A 26,031-nucleotide genomic window follows, 5' to 3' on the forward strand; every position below is an offset into this window, starting at 1 on the left:
CACGAGTGCCTGCGGCGTTGGGTCAGGGATGGGGACGTGCGGGGACACGCGGGTGACTGTAGGGGCTGGGACAGGGGGGACAGACACAGAGGCTGGAACGGTGCGGGGGGGGGGGGGGCCGTAGGGGACAAGACGGGGACATGGAGATGCGGAGAGGGGGGACGCGGGGATCGGGATGGCAACGAGGACGCTGGTTTTGGAGTGGGGATGGGGAAAGGGGACTCTGGGTGGGGGGGAGACACGGTCGTGAGGGTGGGACCGGGGGGGCTGTGGATACGAAGGACACCGCGGCCGGGGCGAGGAAGACCGGAGGGTCGGGGTGGGGGCGCGGCCACGCGGGCTGGGACGGGGCTATGGGGGCGGAGGTGGGGGACACAGCGGTCGGGCTGGGGGGATGGGAGGACACGGGGGTCCGGACGGGGTCACACGCGGGTCGGGAGCGGGAAGGGGGAGGGGCCACCGCGGCGGGGACGGAGACCTGGGGGCGGGGCGGGGCGCCGGCAGGGCCTGGCCCCGCCCGCCCCGGGCAAGCCCCGCCCCGGCGCCCCACCGTCCCCCCCCCCCGCCCGCCCCGCGCAGTGCATGCCGGGCGGCCGTGGCTGGCGGGCGGCTCAGTGCGGCGCGGCCCGGCTCGGCTCGGCGGCGATGGCGGGGGGCGGGCCGGGCGTCGGGCGCTGGGGGCGGCGGGGCGCGGCGGCGGCGCTGGCCCCGGCGCTGGCCCTGGCCCTGGCGCTGGCCCTGGCCCTAGCCTGCCTGCTGCTGCTGCGGGGCGCGCTGCTGGGCGCGGCGGCGCTGGGCGCGGCGGGGGCCTGGTGCGCGATGCGGCCCGGCCCGCCCGCGCCGCGCCCGCCCGGCAAAGCTGCCGCCAACGGGGGCCCGGCCGCCCCCTCGGGCCGTCCCGCGAGGGCCCCGCCGCGCCGCCTCGGGTAAGCGGGGCGCGGTGGGGCGTGGGGATGGGGGGCCGGCCGGGGGAAGCCCCGCGCCCCCGGCGGCGCTGACCCTTCTGTCCCCGCAGGGCCCCGCCGGCCGCCCCGCACTGCCCGCCGCAGGCTCCGCGCCGGCGGTACCCGCTGCCGCAGACCCGAAGCGCCGTGCCGGTCGGCCTGCCCGCCGCCCGCTGGGAGGGCTGCTCGCCCAGGAGCGCGCCCTGGGCTCGCCGGGCCGGCCCACTCCGCAGCCCCGTCACCGTGAGGATCGCCCGGCCGGACGCCGGCCTGACCCGCTCCCCAGCGTGAGTACGGGAGTGGGGACCGGGCCTCGCCTCACGGGCGGGCGGCACCCGAGGAACTAACCCTTGACCGGGCTGACCCGGGGGAAACGAGTTACCTGGCCCTCAGCCGGTCCTGCTGCCCAGAGCAGTCCCCTGGGGACAGCACACTGCTCCCGGCCTGGCGGTGACCGCTCCATCCCTGTCCCAGGCCTTGCTGCCCCGTGGGGAGGGTTGGGCGATCTGAACCTTCGGGAGAGGCTGTGCAGGGGAGCCCTCTCCCCGCTTCCGTGGAAGCAGCCAGGGCACCAGGTGTGGGGGGGATCCCACTCTGGGGATCCCAGCTTGCCTAACGCCTTGCCTTGCTTTGCCTCACAGCCTGGAGCAGCTGGTCTCACGCACGGCCTTCCCGGCCAACAGCAGCCTGGACCCATGTGCAAAAGAGACTGTGCTGAATGCCATCAAGGAGAGCAGGAAGAGGGCTGTGGAGCAGGAGGAGGAGGAGGACCAGGCTTTTGGGAACGACCAGGAGAGCAAGAGAAGGTAATAAGCCAGCAGTCCAGGTCACTGCCCACGTGTTGGGAAGGTCATAAGTGACACTGGTGCTTCAGTGGTGATAAATGGGATGTGTCCCAGAGCGCGCTGGGCCCGGTGTGACCAGGAGTCTGGGTTGGAAAAGTCCTGTGGGAATTGAACCGCAGAGAGGAAGCACACCCCATCACCCAGCCTTCTGGGCTGTGTTGGAAAGTCCTCCGACAGTTCTTTTTGTCCTTGAGATCAAAGGGATGTGGTTTAGGTTTTTGTCTGGGCAAGCTTGTGGGTCAAGCATGTTCCCCAGCATCGCTGGTGTTGGTAGAGGCTGGGGTGTGGATTGGGGAAGCCTGGCAGGGCTCCCTGGCAGGGAGGGCGGCCTCTGTCATCGCAGGGGTTTGCAGACCAGGGAAACTTGGTGTGAAATGCTGGTATCTACCATAGGCTTATCATCTCTATTTTTCAGTCAGCCCCAGGCTCCCAGGAGAGACAGGATCCCCAAGTCGTACAGCCCCAACTGGAAGCATCGCGCTTTAAAAGATCTGCATGCTTCCATTGTGCACTCTAGCTAGCAAAAGGAAGTAAAAACACGAGGGTAAATGAGAGACTATCTTCTGCTTTCGTTAGTCAAGGTCAGTGATTTCCAGCTCCAAGAAATGAGGGTGCGATGTCTTTGCCAGTGCTCTTGGAAGGACAAGGCATAAATCCTGGGTGCCAAAGTCTGCCAGAACCTTTCTAACTACCTGGGCATAGTACTGCCTCGCTGTTCTTCTTTCTCCTCCTCTTTTTCATCCTTCCACTTGTGTATGTGGAGGCCATTTGCCTCGTGCCCCTCTGCCCCTCGCATGCCTGGGCTGCCTGCCTGGGCTTAAGCAGGGGAGCTGAGAGACAACAGAAGAGTGGCTTGGGCAGTGCCCAGGCGCATTGTCCTGCGTGCTGTGCTGAGGCTGCTGCTAGAGTGGCTGCGAGAGCGCAGCGGGATGAGCGGCAGTTTGCAGGAAGCCACCAGCTGCCTTCCTGCTGCAGCAGGGCATGCCCTCCTCTCCTCCATTGCTGGATTTCCCTCTACCTTTCAACTTTTGCCTTAGCTTGGTGAGTCTGAGCCCCACTAGAGCTGAGCAGGATGACAACAGGATAGCTGCACAGGCAGGATCGGCTTGGTTTTTTTCTTAATTCTGTTTTTCTTAACATGCCAATACTCAGCTCTGCCATGAAAGCCAATTTTAAGGGTATTAAATCCTGGCAAGCATGAAGAATACTTGTAGGCAGAAAAATCACATGACCTTTGAGGGCAGAAAGGAGCCTGTGTCAGCTGGAGAGTGCTGGATCGCCTGTGCAACGGGGTCAGCATTCTTGAGCTCGAGGGAAGCGCTTGGGCTAAGTGACAGGGCTGATTGTACACCTCCAGCTCTGCTTCACAGCAGGGTTTGCTTTAAGACTTTTAGACTTCAGGTCTTCACCAAACCATTGTGGGAAGGGGTTTCTAACTCAAACAGTCTGGGGCACTGACTGGGAAGAAGTAGGAGATCTGAGTTTTGGAGCTCGGATCCATTCCAGAAACGACCTGCTGAGACTCTCTGAAACGTATTGGCTTAGAATAATGGATTTGAGCAAAGATTTCATTACATGAAAACTACTCTGCCCAGCAGGCATCTAGAGGAGATGCTTGTGCTTGGGAGGAGGCAGCTTGAGGTGAGGGTCAGTGAGAACAGGACCAGGTGGAGAGAAAATCTGCAGCAGGATAGGGAAAACCTCTGTCCTTAGGTGTTGGGTGACAAGAAAAAAGCAAGGTTTGTGCTTTCTCAGTGCTGAGCCTGCCTGGAAGGGGTCTTTTCCCAAAGCTGGGAGGGCAGCCCCGTCTGTTGCCTCCACACTACCTCAGGCTTCTGCCCTCTCTCCTGCAGGCGCCACGATAGCAGTGGAAGTGGGCAGTCGGCGTTTGAGCCGCTGGTAGCCAACGGTGCCCCTGCCTCTCTCATACCCAAGTAAGTGCCCATTGGGCCTAAAGCACCTGCTATGAGCTGGGGGGGGAGGGGGGGGACGGTCTGAAAGCCTGTGGGCTCTGGAAGAGGTGCTTGACTTTTGCTTCGCGGGAGAGCAAGAGAGGCTGTGGCTGTGCCTTCAGTCTGTCACCCTGAGCACAGGCCAGTGGCCATAAGGGCATTGCTGCTGTTGAGGCCTCTTTCCAAGCCCTGCACTGTGAGAGAACAGGGTTGCTTTCCTCCACCCACCCTGCATTTAAAGTACCTGTAGACAGAGTGGTGCAGAGCTCACAAAATCTTTAACCTCCTTTAGGCCTGGCTCTCTGAAGAGGGGCCTTGTCTCCTACTACCTGGATGACTGCTCAAACAAGAGGTCACGCACCTCTTCCATGAGTTCCCTCAACAATACATATGCTGGCGGGATCCCCAGCTCCATCCGCAATGCCATCGCCAGCTCCTACAGCTCCAGCCGGGGCCTCTCACAGGTAGGAAACAGCCTGCCGAAGGCAGGACCGGAGCCCAGTGCAGTGGCTCAACCCTCCTCTGGGATCGCCCCGTGTAACTCACACCCTGGGCTCATAAGAAGAGAGCAATGTCGCTGGGTGCCTGGCAGTGAGCACTGCAGGGAGTCTCCAGCGAAGCTCAGCCAGGCAGTTTCACCTCCTTGTGGGTTAGGCAGGCTGCCAGACTGGCAGCAGCAGGCAGCGATGTTACTTGTCCTTCAGTGCGCAAAACTGGGGGAGTCCCCAGGCTGAGCTGTCCTGCTTTAGTGCTTGTTCTGCATCGACTCAAGGAGGCTTTTTTTCCCCTCCTTACTCAGCCTTGGCCAGTCTGCTAGGGTAGAGAGATCCAGGTGAAAGGGGAAAAAAAAAAAGTCACTTTGCTGCCACCTTTTCAGCTGTACTCAGGATGTATTGGAGCTGTGCACTCCCACATTGACCCAGGTCCCCTCAGCAGCTGCTGACCTTTAATAAAACACTGCTTACATCCTGGGTCAGGCTTGCTGATGTGACGGTGGGCCGTAGCCATGCCTAACAGAACTCTGCGGTCTGCGTGGGGAAAGGTTTCCTGCAGGGTATATTGGTAGGGAAAGGTTTCATCCAGCTGGGGCTAGTCTAAAATCCTTGAGGTGGGATCCATCCACTCTGAGTTCCTGGTGAGGAGGTGGCCTGTATCTGCCAGAGCAGCCCCGCGCATGCAAGGGTGTTTGCGGCAGCCAGGCAGCCTCTGCCTGTGCCATACAAAGGTAAGAGCTGGCATCTGACCATCAGCGTCCTCCTTCCCCATCTTCTCACGGGACATGGAAGAAAGTTAAGCGGTGTTGAAGCAAAAGAGGTTCTGGACTTATTAGCCATGGCTCTGGGAGATGGGATTTAAGCTGTGGGCAAGCAGGAGGATTGGAGGCTGTGCTCCCTGCCAGCCCCCGTACTGAGTTACTGCTGCTCTCTCTCTGTGTTCCAGCTGTGGAAGAGAAGTGGTGTGAGCGTGTCCCCACTGTCCAGCCCAGCATCCTCCCGCTCCCAGACACCGGAGTGGCCTCTCAAGAAAGCCAGGTAACTAGCTGCTCGCTCAGCGAGCACCTGCTCATCGATGCCAGCCAGGAAGAGAGCAGTTGCTTCCACTGGAGCTGGGACAGTCCAGGCCCCTTTCTGAGACATGGCTGCTGGGTCACCCACCGGTGTGGAAACCCCCTCGTGTTAATTGTCATCCCTGCCGCCTTATTACACTGTGGTCCTGGCAGCAGCGCTGAGCTGCACCATCCCTCCTCTGCTCCCAGGCCAGGTTAGAGATTTAAGGGCTCAGGTTGCTGCAGAGGTGACGTTGCCTTGTGGCATTGGCATGGCCTGGGTTGCTGTTTGCCAAAATGTTGGGAAGAGACAGGCCCTGATTTTTGCCATCTCCTCAAAATCAATTAATGGGACCTGCAGTAGGGGTTGTATTTTAGCGCCTGCCTCGGAGCACAGGCCCTTGTTCTCCTCTCTCCTGGCTCAGAGAAGGACCTGAGCTTATGTCAGAACTAAAACCGACATAACCGCCTGCCCTGGCGATAGGGTGGGTCCAAGCCAGGGACCTGCAAGGCGCAGCAGCTTCCATCTGGGACCCCCAGCTGCCGCCCTGAGGCTGACTTGTCCTGTGGAGGGTGCGCAGGCTCAGCAGCCCAACCAAGCTGGGGTGCTGGAGAGGGGAGCAGCTCCTCTGCCTGGAGCTGCTTTCAGGCTGGTGTGGTGAGGGCAAGGCTGTTGTCCTGAGGTCTGTTGTTTGGCGGAGGCAAAGAAACACACCAGGGTTGCTGGTGGGAGTCCTTAGTGCCTTCAGTCTTGTCCTGCTCCCTGGGGACAGGGCCAAGCCTGGGGTTGACCCTAACTGGCTCTCTCCAACTTGTGCAGGGAAGAGGAGTTGCATCGCTCCAACACTTCCACTCCAGTGAAATCGGACAAGGAGCTGCAGACAGAGAAAGGTGAGCGTAGGTGGGCCCCAGCTCTGTGCCCGGGTTGGATGGGCCACCAGTGCGAGCAAGCAGCAGGACAGGAGCTAGCTGAGGTCTGCAGGTGGGATTGGCTTGAGCTGTCACCTGGAGACTAGGAATGTGCTGGTCCCAAGGCGGTGGCACTTCTGCTGGCCTCAGCAACTGCCTTAAAGGATTTCCAGGTGATAAGCAAGGGGTGCTGACGGTGTTGGTGTGCTAGCAGATGCCTGGGAGCTGGCTTGCAAGGGGGAACACCAGCCCCCAAGCCAGCATGGGTCCAGGTGTCAGCCTTGGGGCAAGATCTGCTGTGGTACAAGTAGCACCCTGATCAAATTCCAGGCTGAGCTTATGCCAATGCTTCCTCAGCTAAAACGGAGAGGAAATCCTTTGTGGCCATCTCAGATAGGGTCCTGTGGCTTAGTGCTAGATGTGGCTCATGCAATTTGCATGGTTTGTAGTTTGGGTAGGCAGTGTGCGGGGGACCATCTGTGGAGGTGGGAAGGGGCCACTGCCCCAGCGGGCCCCTGTAACAGACAGCCCTGGGATGTGTTGCGGCCAGCTGCTTTTCCAGGGCATCGCAGCCTTGTTCTCAGCTTGAAGCTGTGCCCCTGTCTCTGCCCCCTGAGATGGGTCATCCAGAGAGGAGTCAGAAGGGACAGCCCTGTTGGTACAAGCCAAATGCCTCCTCTGCCTGGAGCTGGTCCTGACTTGTCTCTTTCTGTAGTGGTGGAGACGCCGGTGCGGAAGAAGCAGAATTCCCTGAGCCCACCATCCATGTCGGGGAGCAGCGGGAAGCGCAAGCGAAAGATCCAGTTGCTGTCGTCTCGCCGGGGGGACCAGCTGGCGCTGGTACGTCGCTGTCTCGCAGCCCCTTTTGCCCTCCTCTGGCGATAGAATGTGCTCACTGCAATTTCTGCAGGGCTGGGGGGAGACTGACCTGCCTGCCCTCAGGAAGGAGGCCCCGTCCTTGGCCGAGTGGGAAGTGACGCTATCCCCAGCCCCAGTGTCTGGTGGGCTGTGCGTGATTGTGCTGCCTGCTGCCGGACCAGGTAATGGCCTGGGGAAGGCCTGCTGTGCCCTCAGCGCCAAGCCGGGGGCCAAAATGAATGGGGATCGGAGCTCCGCGGTAGCGTGCTGTGGCAGAACCACCTGCTTCACGGGTCTTGCGACGGCCAGCCTTCACCACACATTCAGAGAGGCTCTGCCGGCTTCCCTGAGAAGGAGCTAAGCTGCTGCTCTCTCTTGGCAGCCACCACCACCTCAGCTGGGCTACTCCATCACGTCGGAGGACCTGGATGCAGAGAAGGCGGCAGCGTTGCAGTGGTTCAACAAAGTCTTGGAGGATAAGGCTGGTAAGGACAGCCTGGGAACATGGAGGGGACAGCAAGGAGAAGAAGCCAGGGTCAGGGCTGGCAGGGCAGTGGGGTGTCTGCATAGCACAGCCTGGGGAAGCTCCTGGGCCAGTCCTGCCTGGTACTTGGGTCTGGGAATGCTCTTCGTGCCTTCAGACTCAGGAGAGCTCGTGCCCTAGAGTCCCCAGGGTGATGGGTGAGGTTCCCCAGGGCCAGAGCTGTGGGATGTTCATGCAGTTTCCTTACCCACTGGGGAAGCTCTGCTAAGGAGTAGTCCCCTACAGTGAGTTGTGGGTCCTGATTTCTTGCTTCTTCCCAGTAGATGCGGACTCCAGCACCACTGCAGAGACTACGCCTGTGTCCAGGCCACTGGCGTTCACCATGACGTCCCCGGGGCCTGTGCCTGCCTCAACAGCTTCTGCCCCGGCCAGCACCAACTCACTCCTGGACAGCCTGAAGAAGATGCAGAGCAGCCAGGCTGTGCCCGCGCCAGCAGGTGAGGAGGAGGGCCGGCAGAGTGGGACTTCGGCAGAGCAAGGCAGGCACGGAGGGAGTTCTGTGTTGCCTCTGTGGGAGGCAGGTGGCAAAACTCCCTGTTCAAATGCTCTGCTGGCAGCAGAGCTGGTAGGCATGTCTTGGGGTGGAAGGGGGTGGCAAGTTTGGGGATGCTGAGCCCGTGGTCCTGTTGGGAGCTGCAGTAAGTGTGGAGGGCTGGGTCTGTCTGGTATGGGCAGGTGCTGCTCCACAAGCCTTTGCAGCAGTGGGATGGGTGCCTGGCAGAAGGGCTGTCTGGCTGTAAGTGACCCCCTGTTGCTAAATAAGCACTCTGCCCCTTTCCAGACTCCACTGGAGCTGCGGTAGCATCCCAGCCACCTTCATCAGCTGCACAGCCGCCCGCTCCTGCTGTATCACTAGAGTCGAGTTCTCTGCCTGCCACCTCTGCTGACACCAAGCCTGTGCCTGTGTTGAGCACGCCTGCCCCTACTGCCCCTGCTGCCTTGGGGGTGCAGGCCTCCAGCAGTCTGGCACCTCCTGCATTGACAGAGCTGGGCCAGACCCCCAGCAAACCTCCCTCCTTCCCGAAGCCAAGCATCCTTTTTGGGATGCTGAACACCCCACCTGCCAGTCAAGCAGCAATGACTGCAGCTCCTGCTGTGCCCACCACGACCACTGCTGTGTCCACCACGACCCCTGTCTTCAAACCCATCTTTGGTGCTTTGCCGAAAAGCGAGAGCACAGCACCCTGTACGGCTGTCACCTCCACCACAGTCACCGTGTCTGTGAACTCAGGCCCTTCCTCAACATCCTCCACCACCACCATGTTCAAGCCTATCTTCGGCAGCGTCACCACAGCTTCATCGCCAGCGCAGGCCTCTCCCTTTGCCTTCAAACCAACGTCACAGCCGGCCTCAGCCGCAGATCTGCCAGCAGCCTCCACAACTACCCTGGCAGGATTCACAGGTCTCCCTAATGTCATCTTCACCACCGCAGCTACGACTGCCACTACACAGAGTTCCTCCACGGATGCCACTATTAAACCTGTCTTCAGCTTTGGACTTAACTCCCCCGCCTCCACTGGCCCCACTGCCAGCCTGACCGTCTCCGCTGCCACATCCACCAGCACGTCTCAGCCCTTCCTGTTCGGGGCCCCGGCCAGCTCAGCTCCCAGCACAGAAACCAGCTTTGCCACCCCAGGGCCTGTGTTCCAGTTCGGAAAGCCACCTCCAGCCACAGTCACTGCCACCACCAGTGTCCCAGGAGGCCCTGCCTTTGGCCAAGCACCTTCAAACTCAACAGCTCCTACCACCACTGTGGGCTTTAGCATATTTGGGGGCACCACGCTGACCTCTTCTACCCCAGCCACCACAAGTCAAGCAACGTTGACGTTCGGCTCGTCTGTTTCAGCTTTTGGCAGTTCCTTCAGCACAAATGCGAAGCCGCCACCACTGTATCCCAGTGCAGTGAGTCAACCCACCTTCAGTGCTGGTGCTGCAGAGAGCCAGCCGCCTGCCAGCAAGCCCGCTGCTGGCCCTGTCACCTTTGGCCCCCCGTTCAGTTTTGGAACCCCTGCGGCCCAGTCCACTGCTCAGCCGACATTCGGCAGTGGTGCTCAGCCAGCCTTTGGCACAACCAGTGCCCAGGGTTCCTTCGGCACCAGCAGCGCTCAGGTGGCGTTTGGAACCACCACGTCAGTCTTCTCTTTTGGGACAGCCACCTCTACCACCGCCAGCTTCGGTTCCACCACACAGACCACAAGCAGCAGCACCGGCACCACCGTCTTTGGCACCACCCCTTCCCCCTTCACCTTTGGGGCAACTGCCCAGCCAGGCCCCTCTGCCAGCGCCTTTGGGATCAGCACGCCCACCCTGAGCAGCGGCTCCCCCGCCGTGGGGTTCAGCTTTGGGGCTGGGCAGAGCGGGGCAGCCCCGGCAGCAACACCATTTGGCTCTTCCCTGACGCAGAGCGCACTGGGTGCGCAGAATCAGAGCACGCCCTTCGCCTTCACTGTGCCCAGCACACCTAACAACAAGCCTGTGTTCGGAGGTGAGTCGGGGGAGACGGGTTTTCTCCGGGGGTGAAGGGCAGGGCTAGATTTAGGCAGCAGCTTTCCTGCTTGGACCTTGCTGAGCTCCCCAGGCTCAGCAGCCGTAGAGGACCTGGTGCTCATGCTCTGCGGAGCCTTGCCATGTGAAGGGAAGGCACTTCTGTCACTCGTCCAGGTCCCCAGCCCTCGGTGATGGAGGGGAATCCTTAAATTCTGCTCCTCGTCCCCTCTGAATGCACCCTGGCTTCGCCTGAGTGCTGAGCCCATCCAGGTGCCTGGCAGAAGCCAAGGTCTCGCCAATGCTTAAAAACAATCTGGAGCTTCTTGGCAAGTAGAAACACTGCCAGCCAGTGATTGCAATCACTTTTTGCTTGCTCTCTGAGGTTTTCCCTACTGCTTTGCACCCTCGCTGGGCTGTCTCGCCTCCCACAGAGCTGAAACCCACAGGCTGAGCAACCACTTGATCTAGAAAGACAGAGGCCCTTGTTCCTCCCTGGCCTGCAAATCCTCCTGTGCTGCCCTGCTGGCAGGAGAGCCCAGGGATTAACATGAGAGCGCAACTTCTTGCATTAAAAGGGCTTCTCGGGTGAAGAGGCTGGTCCTGGGGAACTGTGGTGCTTCAGCACCTGGGGCGAGATCTGTGCCTACTGTGGGTGCCACCAGCTCCTAAAGGCCAGGCTCTTCCTCCTTTGCCAACCCCGGCTCACAGTGGCGTATTGCTTTCCAGGAACTCCTGCGCCCACCTTCGGGCAAAGTACGCCCATGCCAGGAGCAGTGGGGAGTGGAAGCAGTAGCCTTTCCTTTGGGACGCCAAGTGCTCCGGCCTCAGGCTTCGGAGGAGTCAGCGCTTCCTTTGGTAAGGAAGGAGTTGGTGCTTTGGCCTTGCAGAGCTGATGGTCATGTTGTCCCCTTGGACTGGGGATAGTGGAAGGGCCAGGCTGTGCTTTGGGAGACATCATGGGTGGTACCTGCTGGGCTTTGGGGGTTGCAAAACCTTCCATTCCCTCCGGGACAGGAATTATGATACACCCTGTGCGAGCTCTGAGTGAGGCTGCAGAGACCTGAGCAACCTTTCTGCTTCCAGGTTCATCCACCCCAGCCTTTTCCATCGGAGCAGGATCCAAGACAGGCGCTCGCCAGCGGCTGCAGGCACGGAGACAGCACACCCGCAAAAAGTAACTTCTGGTGCTGCTGGGCCCCCGCCACCGGCCTGCACGAGCAGCCCCTGCACTCACATGCGGGGCTCCGGTCTAGAGTGGTCCCGGTGGCGGGACCAGTGGTGATGGAGCCAGGCTCCCCGTCTCTGATGGCAGTGACTGGGGTGGGACAGGATAAACCAAACTCTTCTTACTTGAACAGTTTCACAGCCAAGGCTGGATGAACCTCTGTACATATCTGCAGCATTTTCTCCCTCACTTTATTTTGCCATGTTTCATAACGTGTAAATTTTTCCCCATTTGCTTCTTCTAGCTGTTCCCATGCTTTCCTCCCCAGCCCCCCCGACAGTCAGCCCCCTCCCCTGTGGCGTAGCAGCCAGCAGAGCTGCACGTCTCCGCTCGGAGCCTGGCTGGAGACATGCTGTGTTCCTGCTGACTGCCGTTCCGGACTGCTGAGGGATGCTGTCTTCACCAGGTCCTGAAATCTTTCCCCATTGTTTCATCCCATGGACTGGTGAATACACTCCCTCTGGCTTCATTGCCGTCCCTGCAGAACACGAGCCGGGGTTAGTGCCAGCCAGGCCTGGGCGTCTCAGTGCCATGGGCAACTGACCCGGCTGCAGCTGGGTGACGACCCCCTTGCTGTGACTTACATCTCCCATCAGACCTCCAGCCGAGGACACGCCATAGCCTGGGACCTCGGCTGGAGGCATGGGTTGGGGATGGGGGTCACTCCACCCGTCTCCCGGCTGCTGAGCAGCCCCGCCAGGCTGTGGACTCCCCCCACCCTGCTCGTGTAAAGCCCCCTCTGTTTTGCTTTATTCGTGCTCCTGTTTCAATGCGCTCATTGAATCGAGTTTGGAGGAAGAACTGAACCGTGTGTGTGGCGGCATGTTGGTTATGCCGGATTTGCTGTTTGGAGTTTCTTTTTTTTGTGGGGCACCTGTCCCTTTGCGGGGGACGCGCCCTAGCTAATTGGGTGTTGACAGTAGCATCACTGCGTGGCTGCTCGTGCTGGGGGAGTTGTCCCTTCGTTGTCGTGACTGAAAGGCAGGCAGCAGGGGTGGGGGGATGGGGCCTGGACCCCCAGGCATGGGGGCCCCAGCCCTGGCAGTCTCTCCCCTCCCTTCCCCTCTCTCTTGGTGCCCCTTCCCCACCTTGGGGTGCTCTGGAGCCGCTAATTGAAGGAGTCCAGAGCGGATGGGTTTCCACCTCCCTCCCCAAATCCAAACTGTTTTTCATTTTTAGCTCATACCCCTCCTTTTGGGTTTTACGAGCTCCTAGGAGCTACGGTGCTGCCTCCTTTGTTCCCATCAAGCCAGGAGCGGGGCCCTTCCCCTGCGTGGGAGCTCCTATGGGAAGAGACTGCCAGAGTCAGGGGTCACTCAAGAGCTGCCCCCCACTCTGTCCTGGGCGAGGGATGGGCACCCCTGCCCATGGGCTCCCCACCACTTCCAGGAGTGCTTTGCTGCCGGGTTTTTTACTCTCCGAGCCGTGTGAGTGTGTGTGTCTGCTGAAGTCTAAATTAAAAAAAGAAAAAAGAAAAAAAAAATTGCAAACAAATATTTAAACGTTTTTTAACAAAATAAAAATTTATTTTTATATTTAAGCTGAATTGCCTTTGAATTCCTTCAAGCTTGGTTCAGTGAGGTTGCCAGACCCCGCAGTGCTGTTGGTAGTGTTTAGCTGTGCTGTTGCAGCCTGGTGAGGAGCTGGCCTGTGCCCTGGCTCTGCCCACAGGAGCTAGCTGTGCTGGGGAAAGGCAGCTATATCCCGTGGGCTCTGCTGCTGCGTGCTCCTCCTGGTCTGTAACAACATCTCCTTAATTTTAAAATGTGATGTATGTGGATGTGACTAAACTTTTTTTTGTTGTTGTTATTTCTCTGAGGATGAGGAGCAGGAGCTCTTACGCCTTACGGTGACGCGTGGTTTTCTTGTCTGCCAGGAACAAGGTGTCTCTCCCAGCAGGTGGAAGGAGGGCAGGTGACTGGGTTCTGTGTGGTGCAGAGGGGACATGGCCCCTTAGTGAGTTGGGGCAGAGGCTGTGCCAGCAGGCACCTGCTGCTGGTGCTGTCAGGGCATTTCTAGCCTTCCCCTACCAGCACAGCTGAGGGGGTGCAGCAGGCTGTTAGAGCAGGGCAGACCTGTGCAGGAACCGGCCTGGGCAGTGTCCTTGGGGTTTGAGAAAAGGGTTGGAAAGGGATTAGTGCATGAGGGCTGCCCTTGGCGATTCCTCCCTCTGCCCCGGGCAGGGTGCTGAGCCAGGAGAGCGCTCACTCCCCAGCCATCAGGGCTGATAGTGGCCTGAGGCAGGACAGTAGTTCTGGGGTGAGGGAGCTGGGAGCCTGGGGCTGGGGTTTGCTCACATCAACTCCAGCAAGACCCGTGTGGCAGAGGGAGGTGGGGGATAAGCAGGGTACAAGGTGAGGGTACCCTGGGCAGCACTTGCTGTTGGTGCTGCCCCCCAAGTAGCTGCCCCATTTAGGTCCCAAGAGCCCAGCCACAAAAGGAGCCAGGCTGTGTCCCTTCCCCACTGCACAGACTCTGCTGGGAGAGACCCGCGTGACTGGGCTGCCGTATGTGACCAGGGGGAGGCTGGGTTTTAACTCAAACTGAAGACTTGGATCATTCCTGGTGTGGCTGATGAGGATTTTAGTGTGAATGTGCAATTTTTTTCCTTGCTTCTTATGTCCCTGGTTTAAAATAAAAAAGACTGTGTTCACATCTGCCTTGCCTGTGTTTGATTACTGGGCCTGAGCAGGGCCAGGCATTGCTTGTGATCATTACCATTTCACTTTTTTCCCCCCCACTTTGCCTCCAGTCTGAGCAGTGGCAATTTCAGGGCAAGACTGCACAAACATGCTGGGAAACACAATGAGGAGAGAGAAACTTTAATCTATTTCATCCCTACAATTAAAGGCTTTTCTGAAACCCTGCATCAGGCTGGGGTAAGTATTTTTAGGAGTGGGGAACATGGTAAACTAACACCCCAGCTGGAGCACTCCAGCCCTGCAGGGTGCAGAAATGGGAGTGTTGCTGGACACTGGTGCTGTCTGCAGACTTCCCAAGGCTGCCCCAGCCCTGGTCTGGCTTTGGGGGCAACCCTTCTGCTGGGGGCTGGTGCCAAGGACCAGATCCAGTTCCCCCTCCCTGGCAATAGGGTGGTCCTGGGGGCTTGGCACTCGGTCCCAGGGGAGCAGGGCCTTACAGAATGCCACCAGAGCTGCAGCTGACATAAAGCTTTACTTGTGTTCAGTGGCCCCGCTGTTGTTCAGGCAGCAGTGGCAGCATGTTCCCCGCCAGCCCCAGCTGGGCACTGTGCAGTCCTAAAAACGTTGTTTCACTCCTTCACCCGCTGCTTTTTCCTCTTCCTCTTCTTAGGAGCTGCTCTTGGCTCCATTCCCTCTCCATGCTGTGGGTTCTCCTCAGCTGCCGCAGGCAGGGAGCTGTGGACAAGAGCAAACAGCCTGAACCATGCACCCTAGGCCCTGCTCACCACAGTACCGTTACTCCTACCCTTGCCTCCCACACCTGCTACCGCCAGGCCCCTCCATCTTCTCTCCTCCTGAGCCATGGTTCCCCACCCCCCCCCCCGCCCCCCAGAAGCTGCTGGAGGCAGGCAGAGCCCCCCCCAGGCCCTCGTCTCACCTGGGGGCAGCAGTCCCTTTCCCATGCCGCTCCAGGACAGCCACAAAGAAGCCATGGGTGAGTGTATCTGCAGGAGAGGCGCGGAGGCAGCTCTCTGCCCCGGAGAAGGCAGCAAGTCCTCGGCAGGGCCAGGAAGGGAAGGCGTTCACCAGCCTGAAGCATGGGGCAAGGGTCAGGGCCGAGCCCTGCAGCGCCCTGCGCTGTGTCTCCCCCCACCAAGGCAGACGCACCTGAAGGCCGAGCCCCACTCCTGTAGCACCGCCTGCACCACATCCTCATTCTCCTCCCGGTGCAGCGAACAGGTGGAATAGACCAGGCGCTGGAGAGCCGGGAAGCTCAGGGCATGGCTCAAAACCTTGCGCTGGAAGCCAGCCAGTGCCTGGAGCCGCTCAGCACTTGGGGCAGCCTCCTCCCTCGGCACCCTGTTCACCATCCCTGTGGGGACAGCAACTGTCACCCATGGGTCCTCACACCCAGAGCCCAGCTCCAGGTGGGGCAGCTGGAGACCTGTATGTTACCTGAGCCACTGCAGGATGGGTCGAGGAGGATATAGGTCACCTTGCTGTACTTGGGGTCTCCGGGATCCACAGTCAGGAAGTCCTGCTGGGCCAGCTGGAAGCCAGTGACCCCAGCTCGCATCAGCATGGTGTTCATGGTAGCCAGGCGCTTGGTGTCCACGTCAAAGGCAAAGATCTGGCTGAAGGCAGAGCCCGGCACCCAAAAGAGGCATGAACATCCCACCCGGCCCCAGGAACGGCACTGACAGTGACAGGCTGCCCCAGCAGCCCCAAACACTGGCCATCAGCCGGGCAGGCAGAGCTCAGGAGCTGCTCCCCCAGGCAGAAGTACTGAGGAGGACCAGGGTCAGGCAGGGACTGGGAAATGAACCCCTCCATGACTTCACATCCCCTCAGGCCCTTCCAGTGGCCCAGCACTATCAGAGCCACCAGCCCACCTAGGGAGAAGTGGGCATCAGCCTGAGTTGGTGGAGCAGTCGGCCACCTGCACCCCTTCCCTCCCTGCCAGCACATAAACCTGCCCTCACCCCTTGTTCTTCAGGATGGCAGCCAGGTGGCTGGTCTTGTTCCCAGGAGCAGCGCAGGCATCGATGACATGGGAGCCAGCAGCAGGGCTGAGGAGGAAGGCAGGGAGGCAGCTGGCCTGCAAGAGGGCAAAGCCCCGTGAGGTACAGGCAGCAAGCACCCCTGGCCCCCTCCTCAGGGCATGGCTGACGCTGCAGGGTCGCGGACAGCCACATACAACACCGGGCCGAGTCCACCACTACCATCTGCTGCTGGAAAACTCTGCCCGGCTCCCAGGCCCGCACTCCTCCCAGGACCTGGTCCCCAGTTCCCTATGGGGCATTTTTACAGCCCAGTTCAGAGCAATTCATCCTGTACCTACAGGCTACAGAAGCAAAACCGCTGGGGAACCCCATAGCTACAGGCTGCATTCACAGTTTCCACTCAGACTTCAAGTGCTGCAGCAAAGCTGGCCCAAACCCAGCCCTTGGCTTGGAGGAAGGGGCCGACCCTCCACCCATGTCAGTGGTTTCCCCCCTGCCCACTGCAGCCTCCTGCTCTCCAGCTTCCCCACCTTGTCCTGCAGAATTATGCGTCCTGACGTGCAGCTTCCCCACCTTGTCCTGCAGAATTATGTGTCCTGACGTGTACAGGAGGTTGTCATGGAAGTCTGTCTCCGGAGGGAAAACCAGCAGCTCCGGGAGATGAAGATCCAACAAAAATTTCTTCCCGGAGAGGGCCCTCAGTTCCTCCACACTGTCCACAAGGCACAGGGAGGATGAACACACAGTCGTGCTTCACCATGCCCACGCTACAGCCCAGGCTGAGAACCCCCTTCGCGCCACACCTCCTCTCCACTTCGGCACCAGGTAGCACCCAGATGGGCAGACAGTAAGAGCGGGAAGTGACAGAGACCCCAAGCTGGACACCATGAGCACCAAGACCAGCAACCCTTCAGCCCACAGGACCTCGTCCCAAGCCCCTGCCACTCACTCACGTCCCAGATAAGGTGGGATGACAGAAAGAAACGCTCACCTGGCTGCCTTGCCCAGGTAAGAGTAGCCCTGGCGCTTGAAGAAGTCAATCGCATCGTCGACACAAGTCTTCAGGGTGTTGACTCGGACATAGCGTGGTACCTGGCAGGCTGGGGGAGCCATCCGGGTCAGACACAACCCACCACTGCCACCAGCACAGGCAGACCACCCTGCCCCAAGACCCACTCACCTCTGGGACATGCTGCCTGCACCGGGGCCAGGAGGTCCTCGTTGCGGCTCACCTTCTGCTGCACCTTCAGGCGGGCCAGCTCAGCCTCCAGCCGGGCGCGGTGCCGCCGGGCCAGCGCCTTCCAGCGGCCCCCGCACTTCAGGCCCTTGCCGAAGAGCAGGTCGTACACCAGCACCTGCGGGGACGTGGGTGAGCCGGGCCCTGCCAGCCCGGGCCCCTCCGCCAAGGGGCCGCCCCCCGGTCCCCCTTACCTTCGCCAGCGGCAGCGGCAGCTTCTTCTCGGCCCGCAGCAGCGCGGCGCCGGCCAGCAGCTTCTCCAGCACCGAGGAGTAGCGGAGTGTCTCGGACACCAGGGCGTACAGCTGCCGGACGTGCTGTGGGGCGGTCAGAGGCTGCCCGGGGACGGGGCCCGAGCCCGCCGCCGCCGCTCCCCCCCCCCCCCCCGGGCCTCCCCGCCTCCCCGCCTCGGGCCTAGACCCACCCCCACCCCCCGGGTCTAACCCCGCACCGGGCCTGACTCCCACCTCGGGCCTAAACCCCCCCTCCCGGGACTAACTCTCACCAAGCCTCCCCGCCTCGGGCCTAACCTCCCCCCGGGCCGCCCCCCGCCCCGCACCGGGAAGCGGCTGTTGTACACCAGGGTCTTAATCCCGCCGTCGCCGCGCTCCAGCCCCTCCAGGACTGCGGCGGCCGCGCTGTAGAGCGCCATGTCCCCGCCGGGCCGCGTGCGACCGCCGCCACTTCCGGCGGTGCGACCTCCCGGCCGGTAGGGGGCGAGCGGCGGAGCCGGGGCCTGGCGGGGCCCCTCGGCGGCCGCCGAGAAGGGGGCGGGCCCCGGCCCGGGTCCCGGTGCCCTGGGCCGCGCGGCCGGCGGGCGGCGGCAGCCGTGAGGGCGGCGCGGGTGGCGTGCTGTGGAGAGACGTGCCGTCCCACCGGTGGGTCTCTCTGGCGCACTGACGTCGTTAGGGCGTGTGGGCCGCGGTGAGGCCCTGCGGCGGGACGGGGTGCTGGAGTAAGGCACACGAAGGGACGGCCCGGCCCCGGAGAGAAGGACTGTGCTTCTGGGAAGGATAAAGGATAGCGGGGCGACCCCGGTAACGCCATGTCCCAGCCCCCCTGACAGGTCTTCGAAACCCTCCCAGCCTCGCCTGGCATCATAGACCAGTAACACGGGCAAGACTGACTCCAGGGACGCCCGGATCCACCGACCCGCAGCGAGAATGCTGCAAAACTGGAGTTGTGTTGCATAGTTGGGCTACGATTAGTATTCGGTGGCATGGGCGCTGGTGGGAGTCAAGTTGTCTCAGACCTGAAGGATTGAGGGGTACGAGAACCCCGTGTAAAGGCACGTTCGGGTGCCCCAGTTTGCTGGGGACACTTCATGCACGGGGATAAATATTTGCCCCAATAACGGTATATTCTGTGTCCTGGCCTCTCTCAGTAGGCATGGGCTGGTTGTGAATTTTGGTGACAAGCCTGAGGAATGGGTCCTGGGTGACTCTTTGCGGTTAGCCGGAACAACTTGCCAAGGAGCGGCTGGAGAGCTGCTGCCGGGCTGCATGCAGGGCGGCCGAGCTGGTCAGGCCAAGCTCCCAGCTGTGTCCGGACATCCAGCCCTGCTCTCCTCACCCTGTCTCAGCCCACGGCCCCAGACACAGTGTTGCACCGGGGCAGGCTCTGCGTGTGGTTCCCCATGCCAGCTCACATCCCAGAGGAGCTGGAAGAGGCACTGGCCCAGGCAGGCTGCCGTCCTCCCGCCGGGGACTGACCTCTGCTGCCTGGCAAAGGGCTCTCTGCAGCTGCTTCTTCAGCTCCTGTTTTCCCCTCCCAGCAGCCCCTCATGCCTCCGCAGAGCACTGCAGCTGCCCGCTCAGCTCCAGCTGCGGTTGGTTCCTCAGACACAGTACCAGTGTTAGCCAGCAACCAGCTCACCTAACACAAACTATTTATTCAGAAGAAGGACATGCCAACAAAGACCCCGGACGCTCACAGCTCACGCTTTTCAGGCAGGCGCTCCTTTCCGTAGAGAGATCTTCACAGGCCAGATGTGTTTTAGGCTTTTGGGTCAGCCTGCCAGACTGGGGATGGGGATTCAGAGATCAAAGCTGACATTTTATGCTCTTAAGAGGAGAGGGGAAGGACCCTGCTCTGCTGCTGAAGCTTACTCTGCAGTACCAGAGCTTCTGCCTCAGGACAACCTTGCAAGCAGCATGACTCCCCTCTGCTGCGGGCCATTGGGACTTGGCCACAGCCCTCCCTGGCCACAGCCTCATCCCGCTGGCCAGGCTATGGCTTCATGGGTTCCTCCGGGGCAGGATGGTTGTACGGTGCCCGGGAGTGCTGCCTCGCAGCAGGTGCAGGCAGGATGATGGGAGGGGAGTAGGGCCCTCGCTCCGGCCAGCACAGGTCCACAATGGGGTAGAGCTGGCCCTGGAACTCTGCCTGGAAGGTGTAGATGGGGCTGAGCTCATCAGGGTTGTCAGCATTGTAGAAGGTCAGCTCGCCCTTCTCATAGTGCAGGTAGATGCCAATGCGCTGGGGCCGGGTGGTCAGCGGCAGGGTGGCCCGCGGGGTGCTGAAGGCCTCGTAGACCTTCCCTTCCTTCAGGCCGATGAGCCACACGCCGTTCTCAGGAGACTTGCTGAGCTTTCCTTTGCGATTGACTGTGCCCTTGATGATGCCCACACGCCAGTGGTTCCTGGTGCCCACAATCACCTCCCAGTAGTGCTGGCCGCAGGAGAAGCCCTTGCAGGTGAGGATGCAGTTGCTGGAGTTGAAACGCTTGGGGTTGCTGTCCCGGCGCTGGTAGAGCCCACACTGCACTACCGTGTCACCCTTGAAGAGCTCCAGGAGGGGATGCGCTGTCACCGGGTCCAGTTTCAGCATCTCCGGAGCTAGAAGAAAAGCATGCATGCTCCAGGCACGCTAGCAGGCAGCGGTCTGGCAGACCCCAACTCAGCCCTGAGGGCTGGCACTGCTGAACTTCAAGCAGCTGGACTGTTATGCAAGAGCAGGCTGCTACCAGCACAAGACACAGCCAGCCACTGCTCCAGGAGCTCTCCTGGGGATGAGGAGCGCACAAGCAGAGAGCAAGACAGAAACTGGGGCAGTGTGATGCTGGCTGGGCAGCCTGTCCCACGCGCCAGTGAGCCAGGGCACCTGGCATGCTGCCAGCAGAGCAGGTCAATACCTGGCAGGACGCGGCGGTGCAGGCGCTTCCACACAGTCATCTTGATGTCATCTTGGTGGAAACATGGCTTGAAGGACACGGGGCTAAAGATGCCATCGCTGGGGTACAGGCTGGGGAGCTCTGACCTGGAAAGACGTGGGCAGCTGTGACGCAGCTGATGGGGACGGTGTGTCACCTGTTCTTACCTGGCTGCTGTGTACAATGGAGCCACTGGTGTCTCACCAGCTGCTCTTGCCCTCTCCTAGGGCTGCAAGCATGGCTCTGGCCATGGCTATCCATCACAACAGCAGTGTCCATGTGAGGCTGCACCAGTGATGCTGAGATGCCCACTGGCCTGGGACCTCTAGCCCTGGTGCGGAGGCACTGCCATCCCCATTGATGCTGTTTGCTGCTGGGTCACCACTCACCTGAACTGGGAGGAGCCATATTTCTGGAAAACACAAAAGAAAGAGAAAGTCAGTGGTGGGAGACTGATGGAACGGCAGCTCCTCTGCATGGTCACAGCTGTACACATCTATGCCCTGGGCTGGAGAGGCCAGGGCTCTCCTCTCCTGGGAGAGCTAAGGGCATTACCTCTCATGGAGGGCAGGTCTCTCCCAGCGGGCAAAGCCCTGGCTGGACAGAGGGCACCTACATCTCACTTCTCATGGTGTCCCAGCTATGCTTGGTGAGGTACCCACTGCCCAGGGCAGGGCTCAGGGCTATGAGCAGCGGGCTGAAGGCTGGAAAGCCTGCCTGACTGTCACTGCCTTCACTAGCGAGCATGCTCACCCGGATGAAATCAAGCTGGCTTTCATTGCTGAGCGCCTCCAGAGAGCTTTGCATCTCCTTAAGCCTCTGCAGGGCGTCTGACGTCTGCTTGACCTGGGACTCAATTGAAGTGATGAGCTGGGCTGCCTTCCCCTCAATGCTCTCCAGGAAGGTGGCCTTCTCCTCATCAATGTACCTGTGCAGCTCCTGGAACTCCTTCCGGATCACCCACTTGAAGACATCTGCCTCGTTCTGCAGGGAGACAGCAAGCAGCTCTGCAGGGCTGCCTTGCTCCATCCCTTTCACCTGCTTTTTTGTTTCAGAGATGCCAACAGCAATGTCAACGTGTCCCACCAAGCTGCCGTCCGCTGGCTTTCCAAATAAAGACCAGCTCTTCACAGCAGGCTAGATGTTGTTTCATCCTGCTGTTCTCAGCTGCTCACCACCATGGCACCCCTGCCTTATGCCTCTTCTCCCCCAGATTTTGGTTTCCTGATGTCACGAGCAGCTTTATCAGAGCCTTCAAGGCTCTTGGCTCCCTCTGCTCCCAGGGAACAACCTGTGTCTTGGGCTAAGGGGGAGAAGAGTACAGCTCCACTTTCATTTGGGTTGAGCCTTTCTGAGGAGCCCCACTGGGAAGCTTTAGCCTCAGAAGGAATGCCAGGAGGTCCCTTAGAGACATCTAGTTTGTGGGAAAAGGACACACAGCTAAACCAGGCATAAACCCAATGTGAAACCAATGGCATTGCTCTGACTAGGAAGCCTGCTCCAAGGGGGGGTCCTTTTCACCTATTATCTCCCCACCTCCAAGGACATTCGGTCAAGCCAGCTCTGACTGCTGATCCTGCCAGGACACTCGGTGTGTGTCACCCCTTCTGAAAACAGGGCTGTGCCACCAGAGAGGGCTACGTCACCCTTCCCAAAACCAGGTCTATGTTTAATCCGAGAGAACACGAACTTCAAGGAACAGGGTGGAAGATAAGCCCTGTCTGCTATCCCAGGGAAGGGAGAAGAGAAGGAGAGGAGTAGAGGAGGTGAGCTGTGGAGACCCAGGAGCAGAGGTTGCTCCAGGGGCTGCTTGGGACACAAAGGACTCAGGGACAGAGGCTCCCTTGGCACATGGCACTCACTGCGATGCGACTTTTGTTGTTGATGAGCTTGTTGAAATGTTCATCCAGGTTCCTCTTGTACTGGTGGACATCGGTCAGCAGTACAGACAGCTCCTCCTGAAAAGACAGCACCTCTGTGGGAGTGACCTCTCTGGCAGCCTCCTTGATCGCAGGCAGTGCTTGTCAGCCCCCTGAGGAACAAATGGCCCTCAGAAACCATGGTCTCCTAAGCTTTCTCTAAGCTTTCTGGGGCCCTGCACATCCTGCTGATCTTTACTCTCTTCATCTAGAGGATTTGGGGTTGCCAGAGGCAGGAGAGCACTCAGAGCATGGCCCTGATCTGGATGCTGCTGACCAAGTACACTTGCCAGGAGCATCAGGACTCTGCTCCCATTCCTGACCTCGATATCTCACACCCCGTGGTGGCTCTGCACCAGGCAAGCAGGTGGCAAGCAGGTGGCAACCAGCCACAAGCCAGCACCAGGCCAGTGGCACCCTCCTAGCACCAGTGCCGGGAGCCTCGCTGGGGCAGGAGCACTTCTGGTGCCTCCTGCTTTTTATCTCCCCGGTGCCAGGAGCGGAGGGGCCGGGTGGCCCTGTGCTTTTCCATTCCTGGGGCTTTCATGTGATGCTGGGCAGGGATGCCAGCTGTTTACTCTCCCTGGCTGGGGCTCCTGTTTCCCTGCCTCCCTGCTCTCTTGTGGCACCTCACCTCAGCCTTATCTCCAGACTCTTTTTGATGGTATTTGGAAACAGTCTTGAAAGGCCACGCCGACACTCCCTGACCCCCAGCTCTCCCCATTGTAGTGCAGCCAGCGAAACTGTGAGTCCTCTCAGCCAGGGACACACTCAGCCTGAGAAACAGCTGCCCCCCAGCTCCAGAGACCTTGCCCCACATCTGGCTGTGCCATGGGACTGTGCTTCCCACCCTGGCATCATTTTCAGCCTGTCCCTTGAAGGAAAGGGGACATTTGGCCAGCAAGCACTACAGGTAGCCTAACCCCCACCCCAGGAGCCCCGCCTGGCTCTGCCTGCCAACCTTCATCCGGCAGTATGTGGTAGAGATGGGGGTTATCTTGTGCTGGCGGTGGTTGCCGATGGTGCCGCACAGCCCGCAGATCACCTCTTGGTCAGCCTCACAGAAGAGGCTGAGGGGGTTGTGGTGCATTGGGCAGGACTCTGGGGTGGGCTCTGCCTCGCCCCGGCTCTGCAGTGCCTCAATGACACGAGCTAGTGTGACATTGGGTGGTGAGGCGCTGCAGTCCACGGTTTGGCGGCACACGGGGCACAGGAACTGCCCGTCCAGCTCTCCGGAGAGTGACACCACGCAGGACTTGCAGTACGAATGCCCACATTGCAGCATCAGGGGGTCCTTGAAGACCTCCAAGCAGATGGGACAGAGAAGCTGGTCCTCCAGCTCATCGATGCTCATCCTCCGAGCCATCCTGCCAGCTTCCCACACAGCAGCACAGACCTGGCCTGGGAAACACAGGTGGGAGATCAGTCCTGTTCCAAGAGCAAGATAGAGATGAGCGAAGATGGAGAGGGGGTGAAATGGAGAAATACCTCCACTCCCTGGCAGCAGTGCAGACAGTTGCAAACTCATCATTAGGCTCCATGCAAAATCTGAGATGCTTATTTTAACCAGCAGTGGGTTTGGGCTCTGGAGATGTGAGACCACACCTGGCCATGCCTGCTGGATCAGCCTAAGGTGTCAGAAGTGACCACCAAGCTGTTCCCATCTGTGGCCTTTGCCTGGCAGGGGTGTCAGACTGCAGCCCACCTCAGAGACCTGCCTGTGTGCCAGGGCTGGAGTCAGGGCCAAGAGGGATTTTCTGCTGAAAATTCCATTATTGACCCTGGCCTGTATGAATTCCTACAGATCTCTTTGGGCTTATTGTCTTAGTCATGGACATCCTCATAAAGATTGGCATTAGCTCAAGTGATGCATCTAAGCAAAAGCAGAAAGAAATCATAAAAAGCATGTTTATCTAAGAGACAGGGACAACCACCACACAGTAAACATCTGTGAGGCCGTATTTGACCAATAAGATGGTGGGGAAGCTGAGGCACAGCGTGCAGGGCTGCGACTGCAGCTCACCCCCTTGAAACACAACACAGTCTCTGGTCCCTGCAGCACTCCATGCTCTGGGTCAGCACGCCCAAGAGACACGAGCCCAAATCCCAGCCTCGCCCACCAGTCCTGGGGCTGCAGGTGGCCAGCCTATTTAACAGCTATAAGGTTCGTGCAGCATTGCCTCCCATGCTATTCCCAGCACTGGGGGATATAACCACCAAGATCCTGGGCAAGTCAAAGACATGACCTGAAGTTGAAGAAAATAAACCTGAGGTCAAACACTTGGTAATTTCCCCAGGGATAAGGGGAAGCTGTCATCTTGAGCTCAACTTTTATCATATGTTGCTATAGGAGCTTAGTGAATCAAGGAAAGCTCAACTGTCAGCCTGTGACCCATCAGACACCGCAGGACCCCATACAAGGGAACCAGCTTCAGCTGCTCCCTCTGCTCATACAGAAACACCTCCTGGGGACCCGAGTAACAGCCTCCTGCTTACCACAGCACTCACGCACCCTGCACAGCTTCCTCTCGGCCCCAGCTCAGGCTCCTCCGCTCGTCCCAGTGCACCGAGCCCGACGGACGTCACTTGGCTTCTCCCAATTGAACTGAAGATTTTGACCTGGTCAGAGGGGCAGACGAGGCAGGTGGTGGGACCGGCAGCCCCTCGGCGAGACAGGGAGCTGAGCCGCTCCCCTCCTGCAGCCTCAGCCCTGCCGGGGATGTCTCTGCTCTCCAGGGAGAGGCCAGGCAGCTTCTTGTCCCCCTCTCCTGCTCTGAGGACAGCGTCACACCCCCGTGAAGGGCTGCCCACCGCCCCACCACACAGGTACGGGCACACACATCATATGACTGCGTGGGCAGGAGCCTTGATAAGAGCCGGTGGTGTTTGCTTCCCTGAGCAGCCAGTCTCCCTGAGTCCTGCTGGGGTTTCACTCATCTGCACTGCTTGGGACATTGGAAACATTTTCACCAAAAGACTTCCTTACCAACTAAAGCTCTTTTTTTGGTTGAAACAGTATTTTTTTTGTTGTTTGAAAACCTTTCGTTCTTTTGGAAAAGACCAGAAGGAACCAAAAGCGTCACTCCTTCAGTGTGGGGTGAGGCACGTGTGGTTTTGCCTGACTATTCAAAAAATGGTTTCTTGTATAATTATCCTTGGTTCACGGACATGTTTGGCTTATGGCCACCCTGGTGGCTTCCCTCTCGGCATCACCCAGGGAAGCTGGGGATGAGGGAGGCTTCTCAGCCAGAGGGTCCAGCTCTGGGCAACCCTCCAGAGGCCATAGGGTGGGGGAAGCGGAAACAGAGGTTAAAGGATTAGCCTGGGGCTCCCACCTCAGCCTCATGCTGAAGGCATTCGGTCTTTGGGCACCCGTTCCCCGAGGGGGGCTGGCAGGTGAGGACAGGCCGTGGGGATGTCCCTCCCTCCCTCCCTCCCTCGAAGGGGCCTCTCCTGCAGCCACGGCAGCACCCAAGCCGAGGTACCCCAGTCCACAGGTTCAGGTCAGGGGAGCAGGCCCGGGGCCCGGGGCCTGTGGCTGCAGCACTGGGACTGCTGCGGGTGCCCCAGGGTGGGGGCAGACACGGCCCAGCGGGACCATCCGGGTCTCCCTGAGGGAAACAATGCTCGGAAGAGGCTGCTTTCCCCCGCAGGCCCGGTGGGAACAGCGTGGAGCCGGTGCAAGGCAGCTGCAGCGGCACCCGTGCCCGTGGGCACGGAACGAGGCGGCTGCGCAGGCCCAGGGCTCCGACGGGCGAGGGCGGACTAC

At 59.9% G+C, this 26,031-nt stretch overlaps 3 protein-coding genes across 3 annotated transcripts; 1 reads left to right on the forward strand and 2 right to left on the reverse strand.

Annotated features, from left to right (window-relative positions):
• Positions 1 to 582: 582 nt before the first annotated feature.
• POM121C (POM121 transmembrane nucleoporin C) lies at positions 583 to 13,963 on the forward strand. Its single transcript, XM_049802484.1, has 13 exons — positions 583 to 926; positions 1,016 to 1,231; positions 1,586 to 1,750; positions 3,643 to 3,723; positions 4,034 to 4,205; positions 5,182 to 5,273; positions 6,108 to 6,178; positions 6,912 to 7,036; positions 7,437 to 7,539; positions 7,862 to 8,035; positions 8,380 to 10,083; positions 10,812 to 10,940; positions 11,169 to 13,963. Exons 1-13 carry the CDS (start codon positions 583 to 585, stop codon positions 11,261 to 11,263), a joined length of 3,471 nt encoding a protein of 1,156 aa, XP_049658441.1. The 3' UTR covers positions 11,264 to 13,963.
• A 111-nt stretch (positions 13,964 to 14,074) lies between these two features.
• On the reverse strand, positions 14,075 to 17,889 carry NSUN5 (NOP2/Sun RNA methyltransferase 5). Its single transcript, XM_049802485.1, has 10 exons — positions 17,752 to 17,889; positions 17,387 to 17,509; positions 17,136 to 17,310; positions 16,947 to 17,055; positions 16,529 to 16,667; positions 15,935 to 16,050; positions 15,408 to 15,586; positions 15,120 to 15,324; positions 14,890 to 15,042; positions 14,075 to 14,687 (listed from the first exon to the last, which is right to left on the reverse strand). Exons 1-10 carry the CDS (start codon positions 17,842 to 17,844, stop codon positions 14,582 to 14,584), a joined length of 1,398 nt encoding a protein of 465 aa, XP_049658442.1. The 5' UTR covers positions 17,845 to 17,889; the 3' UTR covers positions 14,075 to 14,581.
• A 1,532-nt stretch (positions 17,890 to 19,421) lies between these two features.
• On the reverse strand, positions 19,422 to 23,628 carry TRIM50 (tripartite motif containing 50). The gene is made up of 6 exons (XM_049802757.1): positions 23,224 to 23,628; positions 22,206 to 22,301; positions 21,097 to 21,327; positions 20,733 to 20,755; positions 20,326 to 20,450; positions 19,422 to 20,029 (listed from the first exon to the last, which is right to left on the reverse strand). The coding sequence occupies exons 1-6, from the start codon at positions 23,626 to 23,628 to the stop codon at positions 19,422 to 19,424; spliced, it is 1,488 nt and encodes a 495-aa protein (XP_049658714.1).
• Positions 23,629 to 26,031: the final 2,403 nt, after the last annotated feature.

This window comes from Accipiter gentilis, chromosome 6 (assembly GCF_929443795.1).
Source record: "Accipiter gentilis chromosome 6, bAccGen1.1, whole genome shotgun sequence".
Lineage (NCBI taxonomy): Eukaryota > Metazoa > Chordata > Aves > Accipitriformes > Accipitridae > Astur > Astur gentilis.